The 9,950-nt window shown below is 28.0% G+C and overlaps 1 protein-coding gene across 2 annotated transcripts in view; it reads left to right on the top strand.

Moving 5' to 3' along the window:
- Positions 1-4,821: 4,821 nt before the first annotated feature.
- The window catches only part of LOC129965435 (eukaryotic translation initiation factor 4 gamma 3-like), a 125,916-nt gene continuing 120,787 nt past the window's right edge, over positions 4,822-9,950 (top strand). For both annotated transcript variants that reach the window (XM_056079296.1, XM_056079295.1), the window contains exon 1: positions 4,822-4,950. In XM_056079296.1, coding sequence (XP_055935271.1) covers positions 4,926-4,950 — 25 coding nt within the window. In that variant the 5' untranslated portion in view covers positions 4,822-4,925. The remainder of the gene's footprint in view (positions 4,951-9,950) is intronic.

Raw genomic sequence — 9,950 nt, 5'->3', positions numbered from 1 at the left:
AATACTATATCAAAAAATTACAAATTAATGTCTATTTTGGCTTTGTTTTAACAATCAAAGCTAATGAAGATTGTGGAGTGTCACATACATGACCATTAAAACTTTTTTTTTATTTTTTGCATCATTAAATTAATAGAAAGTTCTAAATTTTTATTTTCTAAATATAATCATACTATTTGATGAAACTGCATTTAAAAATTTAAAAAATATTATAATTAATTTATAATTTTCAATGGTCAGGTATGTGACTTCAAGCAGTTATGTATGTGACATTGAATTATAAAATCCAAAGCAGTTATTTTAAATTCATCTCACCAGATGGCAGTACATTCCTTTACTTCTCCAGCTATAACCTAATGTTTGTTTTTAAGCAAAGGTTCACAGCACACTGTGTTTGAAGTATGCTGCAAGTCAGATTTTGCTATCTTTAAGCATCTTAGTCTTATTTTGCTATTTTAAGCTTAAAATATGGATGATGAACAAAGAATAAAAAATGCTACTAAACAAAAGAGATATTATGAGAAAAAAAGAAATGATCCTGATTTTAAAGAGAAAGAAAAGCTAAGGCAGAAAAAAATAAGAGATTTAAAAGCAGCAACTATGACAAAAAAGGAGAAAAAGAAACAAAAGCAAGCAGCTAGAGAAAGGCAGAGGAAATGCAGAGCAGCCAAAAAGATAAGTAATTCTACAAAAATTTCAAGTTTGAATTCTTCTATTGCGACTACCCCAGAATGTTCTCCTTATACAGTTCCCCAGACACTTGGCAAAGCAGTTAAAAAAACTTTGAAAGCCTTACCAACCTCACCTCGAAAACGAATGGCTGTAGTCAGCAATTTAGTGGAAAAGGTAGGTTTAAAACTGCAAAAGGAAAGAGAGTCCAATATCAGTGATAATAATCAAAACAAAGAACTTGTGGCAGACTTCTTGTGCCGAGCAGACATAGTCTACACTGCTCCAGGAATGCATGATGAAATGATAATTTGGGAAAATGGCATTAAAAAACGTGTTCGTAAACATTTTCTTACAATGTATATGAAAGAAGCACATGCTTTGTTTAAGGAAGAAAATCCAAGCATTAATATTGGATATTCAAAATTTTGCAGTTTAAGACCTAAAAATGTTCTTCTTCTTAAAGACACACCTAGTGATCAGTGTAAATGCAAGAGTCATGAGAATTTCATTCTTTTGTTAAAAGGATTAAATATTGATTATAACAATGATTTTTGGAAAGAAGTGCTGTGCAATTCAGACTTGGAATCAAAGTGTTGGGAAACAAAATGTGATAAATGTAATGCTGGAAAATTGCTTTTAGATTTTATTGGCAAAAAAGGATTAAATAATGCTTCTAATGTACAATGGCACCAATGGGTTAAGTCAGAAAATAAGCGCTTCTATAAAGAAACCAATGAAGGTTGCATAGCTGAATTAACTGATAATGTTTTAGAAAATTTTCAAAGTTTTAAGCAGCATGTAAAAATTAAACGAATCCAAGCTGCTGCCTTTCAATCTGATATAAAGCAAAGCAATACTGTTGTATTGCAAGTAGATTTTGCTATGAGTTATTCATGTGAGTGGCAAAGTGAAATACAGTCTGCACTATGGAGCCGGGAAAACGTAACTTTGTTTACAGCTGCATTATTTGAAAAGAATCATAAAACACAGAGTTATCTTATTGTAAGTGATACTAAAGATAAATCTAAGCTATCTGTGTCTGCTTTCATTTTGAAGCTTTTGGAAATTATTAAATTTCAGGCAAATAAACCAAAATTAATAATTTGGAGCGATGGACCATCCAGCGAGTTTAAAAACAAATTTATTTGTTACTTCCTCTTTATTTTATTCAAAACACAAAAGCATTTTTCTAGTTTCGAATGGAAATATTCAGCAACTTCCCATGGAAAGGGAGTTGTTGATGGGATAGGAGGTACTGCAAAGTCCCGAGTCTATGCGGAAGTAAAGGCAAGAAGAGCTATAGTACAGAATGCAGTTGATTTTGCTACAGTTGCTGCAAAAGTAGTACAAAATATCACTGTCATTCCTATGCTGCAAAAGGATATAGATAAAACTCAAATTGATTGGAATTTAGCTAAGGATGTTCCAGGAATTAAAAAAGCCCACATAATTAAATGTTTGGATGAACACATTTGTTTATTTACAAGTCAGCAAAATTTGGATACAACTGTGCAAGAGCTATGCTTTTGTAAAAATACAGAACAGTGTTTGAAAAGAACTCCATTACTTGCACAAAATCACACTTCTGCATATATTTCACTTGGCAAGTTTTTACTTGTAAAAGTGTTTGGAAAAAAGTCCTGGAAGCCTTATGTAGCACAGGTGTCTGCATTAGATAACACCGAAATCAATGTTATTTTCCTAAAGCAGGTATCCGTATGCAACTTCATTTATCAAGAGAATGATATAGGAGTTATTCAGCGGGATGACATAATTAGAGTATTGCCAACACCTATAATTAACGGTCGCAATACTGTAATATTTCAAAATGCAGTTATGTGAAATTGAACGATGTCACATACATGACTACTTGTCACATACATGACCTGTAAAGTTACATTTTTTTTTTAATTGAAAAATTAAAGAAATATTTAATGCATTTATTAGTTTGTCTTCATTAAACCTTTTTCTTATGGGAAACTTTTTTTAAGCACGTTTCATGCATATAATTCACTGATTTTTTTAAAGAAAGTTGGTGTTATCAAATCACAGTTCCAATTTTTGTCACATACGTGACTATCTAAAAAAAATTTTAAAAGGTCTCTCAAAATTTAAATACAAATATATTTTTCATTACCATTTATTAAAACTCTTTTTTAATTGTCTAACAAAATTAAATTTTTGACTTTCACTACATTTGTACATAAATTTATCAGATATTTATGCATATCTTTTAGTCCGATTGTCACATACATTACCGTGGAATGGGCCATGAATGCACCAAAGGAAATTTAGATTTTTGAAGATTATATAAAAATGAAGTTATATTATGCACTCTGCAGTTTTACATACAATATACGTTTACTTTTTATAAAGATAGCAAAGAAACCTTCAATATAATTTTCGTAACTATCACATACACGCTTCTCTGTTGTAGTTAAATTTCGTTTAATTACAACGAAAATTATCATAATAAGCAGAAGTTCGGTATTACTGCAGCGGCTAACAATCCAACTTCTGAAATGATGTCTGTGGCGGAAAGGCAACAAAGGCTGTCATAAAACTTGTTTTTCGTTTCTAGACGCACGCTGATTTCTCACGCATGCGCCTTTATTTCGATGGCAGATTCGTGAATGGTCAGGACGTCATCAATTTGTTTACCTTTTTTATCGCCAAATCTACATCTAATCGTCGCACGTATCTCTCTGGTAAACCCTGCGCAATGCGGTTTGCGCACTAATGCATTTGTTTGGATGTATCACTACGTTCTGTAATCATCTGTGAAGCATACGGCTATTCATATTTCTGTATGATTAGAATTTATCGATACATCAGAAAAGAATTCGGAAAACTAAGAAGGATATTTTTAAGATAACATATTGATTCTTTATCTTCAATAAATATTAAAAATCAGAGCATTCTGGAATTAACCATCCTATTTAATTTATCTCGTTAGATTCGCCCAAATTATTGCGCGGTCAATTTAATAAATTTTCTGGAATTTTTTAATAGAATGTACCATTATTGCTTAGTTTTTTTTTTAATATCAATATTTATGTAGAAGAGCTTATTTAAACCGAAATCCTTCTACCACCACTTTTTCAGATGTATTAAAAGTCATAAGATAATTCTTTTAATTTCACAAGACACTTTTTTTTCATTTTGCTAATTTAAACCTCATAGATTTATTTTTTATTTAGAAGTGTTATCTTTGCCAAATACCTACTTATTTTTGCTATTATGTCTTATGTGTAATTACATGTAAATGATCTGTACCCCTTCGAAATGGCTGTTCTATTTAAATTTCTTGCAAAAATGTTTCCCATTCTTTGATTAAGCAACAGTAAAAATAATTTGAGTAAAAATCTTGAAAAATATCAATATTTTTTAAAAGCTGTATTATTTTTGGAGATTTTATGCTTAAATATTGCTTTATTGTATAATGAGTCTGAAAACAATTATACGTACACTTGGAACAGGAATAACTTAATCACATTTTTTTTTTTTTCTTTAGCATTTTATTCTCATGTTATTTTTTTAAAATTTTCATCTCCTTTGCAATGACGTCAGTTTTGTACAGAAAATTTAGTTGAATAGAAAGAAAAACTATTAACAATAATAATAAAAAAGTTTTAAAGCTGATGAAAAAATGATTAAATAAACTCAAATGTTCTTCTTTTTCCTTAAGGATAAATTACTCAGTTCTAATTGTATTAAATATAATAAAAGTTTTATTGATATGATTGAGATATAATAAAATATTATTAAAGTAATTATTGCTAATGTAGTAAACACAGAGAAAGAGATCCTTCTCTGTGGGAGTAAATTAGTTTTTTTAATTATTTTACTCTATTACGTTAATTACAAAATTGTAAATTACTTGGAATTGCAAAATATGTGAAAAATAAAAAGTAAACGATAATGTTATTAAGAATTTAATATACTTCTTATTTTTAATTATTAAATTTTATTAATATTCTTATGAATTATATTAGCTAAATGGAGCTTTATATTGAATTGGAAGTACATAGTCATATTACGGATTTAAGAACTATTTACTAAAGCGGATGCATGAAAACCACTCATTACCTTAACAAATCCGTGGTAAAAAGAGATTTGGTATCCGACTTCGGTGAACTATCGCCCACTTTGTTTACTATTTGGCGATAACCTGTTGCTGACTATCTACAATTTAGGGAATTCCCCTCAAATGCTTTCGGCTCGTATGTGATGAATTCAGAATAATTTTTGCGATGAATCAAAACAATTCTAAAAAACGTAAGTTTATGTTTTATATTAATAACAAAGGATAAAGTATATCATTTCTTTTGATTTGATGCTTCTTATAAGAGTGATATTAATTTTATTATCGCATTATTTTGCAAATGTACAGTTTTAATTCTTTAAATTGTTGTTATTGTCATTTTTATTATTGTGAAGTATTTTGTCATTTTTATAATTTCTGAAGTATTTTATTTATTGTATTAACTGTAAACATTTTGACTTTTAATCATTTTTAATATATTTAATAAAATATATGCGCTGTATTTCTAGAGTATTGCACCAGAGTTAATAGCAGGAAATTCTACACAGAAACAAGTTACGATTAAACTAGACGCACTATATTTTGTAACAATTAATATAGATATAATTTGAATCTTTAAAATAGTTTTATAATAATGCCTGCTTTTACATATATGGCAAATGTTTTAACTTAAATATTCTGGAGATATTAAGAATTGTTATTTAAAAGAAAGTTTCAAATGCAGATTAATCCTTAAGTCTATTCCATGTGCCTTGCAGTAAATATTCAAAGTTGGAGCATACGTAAGTGTCATAAAAGCATCGGTTGTTTAATTCTAGATTGTAGTTCATTTTAAAATGAAAGATCCTAAAACTATTTGTAATTTGGTGATTTAATTATGAAATGATAGATTATCTTGTAATATATTGAAGTCTACAATATAATATATTATTGAGATACTATGAGCTATATACTAAAATTTCAAATTTATTTTAGGTAAATGAAAAGACATAAATAATAGAAATAATCAATAAGAAGATAATGTAATTAAATAAAAAGATATTGAAATTTGAATTTATTTTAAGCTTTAATGAATCTCTATTAGTAGCTATTTTAGGAATGGGATAATAGGCATTTATATGTCTCTATTAAAAGTTTTTTCTGACAATATTGTTTTTTTCTCCATAATACATATGCAAGAAATTTTATTTTAAAATTGCTATTATTTAATGAATGTATATTATGTTCTTTATTGTTTAGTGATATTCATTTGTATTTCAAGTTGTTATGATAAATAGGTATATTTATTTGCAAAAATGCAGAATATGTTCATTATCGTTTTCTTCTAAATTGCTTGTCCCAATGAAGAATTAAAATCCTTATAAAGTTCTCTTGACTCATTGAGTCTGAATTAAATACATTTTTATGGTAGAGACAATGTGAATTAAATATTTCATATGGGGATTTTAACTTCAATTTTACAAGTTTTTGGTAAATTTTTAAGTACTATGTATTTGGGCGCAGATTAATTTTATTCTTTATTGATTTAATGCTGTATAATCCATACATTGCCATCAAGTTTATAATGTAAAATTTTTGTCAGTATTTTTTTTTCTATCAAGTTACTTTTTTTACTCTATGCATACTTGTATTTGTGACCTGATTCTGTCAAACTTCTTGAGATACAGTTTTCTTATGATTGAATTGATCAATATTGATAATAAAGTGAAAGCCATTTGTGACTTTGTTTAAGATTTTGAACAAATTTTAGGGAAGCAATTTGTTCAGTTATCACATTTAACTGCATTTCCACTGAAAGCATATTTTTGCCAGCATATGTTCATTCACTCCAAAGAGCATATTTTAAATAAGCAAGCCTTGGAGCGAGATGATGTTTTTTTTCCTACTGGTGTAAGATTTTATTTGATGGTTTACATTCATTACAATTGTTACATTACTGTACTTATGAGATGTTTCTATTATTAAAATTTATTTATATTTCAATAAAATTTCTTCAAGTTATGTATCTTTGATATAAAAAATAAAGGAAGAATAGCAAAATAATTTTATTAAAACAGTTGAATAATTCTAAAAATTAAATTAAATTTTTTATGATTTTTAGTCCAGAGTTAACATTTACATTGAAGAGTAAGTCTTTATTAAAGAGTAAGTCAGTTATTGAAGTGAAGACCTAGGTCTTCACTTCAATAACTGTTTCATTTGTTATATTTCTTATATTCTGTCATGTATTTTCTCATCTTAGTCCTTTTGATATCAAAATATTATTTGATGAAATATTTGATTAGTTTCAAGGTAACCTGCTAATAATAAATCACGTTTCTTTGGCACTCTTCTTTAAGTCTTAACAACTAATGGAGCTTTTCATGATTTTGAAGTTTGTGAGATATACAGTACTTCTGGGCTGATTAGGTAACTTCTATTACTTAATCAGATGGATATATTATCAATAATCTTTGATATATTTTCACTGTATTTACATTTATCTTGGTCTTATAACTTTTAATTATAGAATGGAATATCTGTTGTAGCAATTTTGCCAATATGTTCATATTTCAAATGCAATGTCACATTTTACTTTCCAGTAAATTCTCTGTTTTTTTAAATTGTACTTCTTTTGAAATAACTATTTTAACAATTTATCAGATACTGATTTATGACCACAAGTGAAACTGATAATCATAGGCATCTGAATTTCAATTCCATTGATATATCTGTGAATCAATATATTATCCATACAACTGAGTGTTTCTTGTTTGGTCTTTGAAGAATACATTTCTTTCACATAATCTAACAATTGGATTACTTATACAGGGTTAGTATGACCTAAATCTGCCAAATGAAAGAGAATGTTAGAGTACATGTGGACATAAAACACTAAAGCAATTCTAGCTCTTACTATTTGCAAGTTATGACAGATAAAATGAAAATACTACCTATCAAGAAAAATACTAATTTAAAAAGTTTCTTCCTAACCAAATCTTAAAATAAGCATGCTTTGAAACAGCGCAGAAAATCCTATAAGATTATATGATTTTCCTGAGGATATCTGAAGCCAAACTACAAGTGAAGAAACCTTGGAGAAATGGAAAATTGAATTGTCTCCAAAATCTTTAGTATTGAATATTGCAAATACCATTCTAGCTACAATCTATGAAATAAGCCTACAATAAATCATATCAATGTTCTAATTCAGGAGAAATTTAGTCTAAAAAATAAGTTGGTAAATCTAGCAAGAACTTTTAAAATTAGAATCCCCCTTTCTATTAGTAGTATATTTTTTTATATCCAAAATTTACAGACTAATAAGAGATAGAATAGGATTGATTTTGCATTTTATGATCTGCATTGGTTCTTTTATCACTTTTTGTCGGTCGAAAAATTAGTTCAAATTCACTATGGATATTCCTTATTTCTCTCTTGAAATTAGATTCTTCAAAGAACATAATATTGCTACATACCTTTGTTTAAAATTGAAACAACTGATATATTAGCTTATTTCCAGATTATATTTGTAACTAAATTTTTCCAGATTATCAAAAAAAAAAAAAAAGTATTTTGTCCATTTTGTAGAGTTTACTTTTGGCAAGTTTAGATATCTGTTCAAAATTAGGGATAAATTAAAGTCTTGTAAAAGTGATGTCATTTTTAAAGTTATGATTGAATTTATTAAACAACTAGTCATCTTTAGTTACCAGCTTCCTCGCCAAGACTCATGATCTGTACAATTTTCAATTAAATATTTATGTACCTTAGTCCCTGAATAGCTTCTTCAACAAAATGTTTTTAAGCTTCAAATTTTGATAGCCACATGACTCATAATATTATAGAAATCTATGATATTCAATATATTGTACTATATATATCTCTAATTTACTGTCAGCTGCTGTAAAATTTAAATTTGAAATGGAAGCGATAAAACTTTAATAAATGCAAAAACTTTTTTGTTGAAACCAGATATATATTTTTAAAAAAATATGACTACAGAAAATTGATTCCTACAGCATTGCAATGTTATGTGTACCATAGAATATTTTTTAAAATAATTTGTAATATTTTCAAGAATTAAAGATCCAAGAATTATTCAATAATTTATTTTTTTAATTCATGATGAAATTCAGTTTTAGCTTCAAATGTATTTAAAGACGGTAAATAATGTTTTAGTTTATTTCAATCTATAAATGTACTTCTGGAAACAATTATGAAATCTAAATTTTATACAATTCTTCAATTCTATAAATTATATTCAGTAAAATTATCTTGAGAATCATTTCAATCTTCTGAGATCAAACCTGACTGAATTATAAGGCTTTGAAAATCATTATTTTACAACAATCAACAATTACTTTATTTTAGACAGTCTGCCTTGGGGAAAGTCCAAGCTTTGAATGGCCTCTTATTTTGAAGACGGTCGATGGCGAAGTCTAACATCGCGCGTTTTCGCAGAATAGAGACGTTCAAATTTTCATAACTCAATAAGTTTTAATTGCAAAAGAGTGGAATTCTTTTTCTTTAAAATATTATTGTCTCAAGTTTATTTTATTAAATATTACTCGCAGAATAAAGTACAATGTAAAAAAATTTAAAATTCATAATTCATCAGAATATTTATTGATTCCAACTACATAAAATATAATAAAATATAGTAGTGAGTCGGCAGTTGGATACAGCTTAAACGAGGAGACAGTGGAGAATAACGGGCGTGTGGAGAGACCTTAGTGAATTGCTATGTAGATTCCTTCCTCTGGCTGAGTTCTGTCTGGCTGCTTTGTGGGTTCTGGTTGTTATTTATTACCGATTATTACTTGTGGGCTGCTGTTTGTTCTAAGTGTGCTGCTGTGTTGTTTGTGTACGTCTTGGCTGTATTTGTCGTCTGTCTTGGTGTTAATAAACGTCGTTATTTGTTATTGAAGCCTGTTGAATGTTGCACCTTACACCCATTACAAGTGTACACGTCGTCGATTTGTAATGGAATTGTTTATTTTGCCAGCAATATATATGCCAATTAATAAAGTTTTACAAATTAACTGTTGGACCCTGATTAGAATGGATATCCTGTATATATCGAACTATGTGTACTTTAAATAAAATTGAATTAATAATATAGCTATTTTAAATTGTCACAGAAAACTTCTTCACGTTTTCTTTTCTTTCTATCTATTTTTTTTTTTAATTATCATCTTTCATATTTATTTTTCTTCACACAAGCACGTGTTGAACATCGCACTTTCCCAGG

Source organism: Argiope bruennichi, chromosome 4 (genome assembly GCF_947563725.1).
Source record: "Argiope bruennichi chromosome 4, qqArgBrue1.1, whole genome shotgun sequence".
NCBI classification, from domain to species: domain Eukaryota; kingdom Metazoa; phylum Arthropoda; class Arachnida; order Araneae; family Araneidae; genus Argiope; species Argiope bruennichi.
Note: the sequence above shows the minus strand (reverse complement) of the source record. Positions and strands in the feature narration are given on the sequence as shown.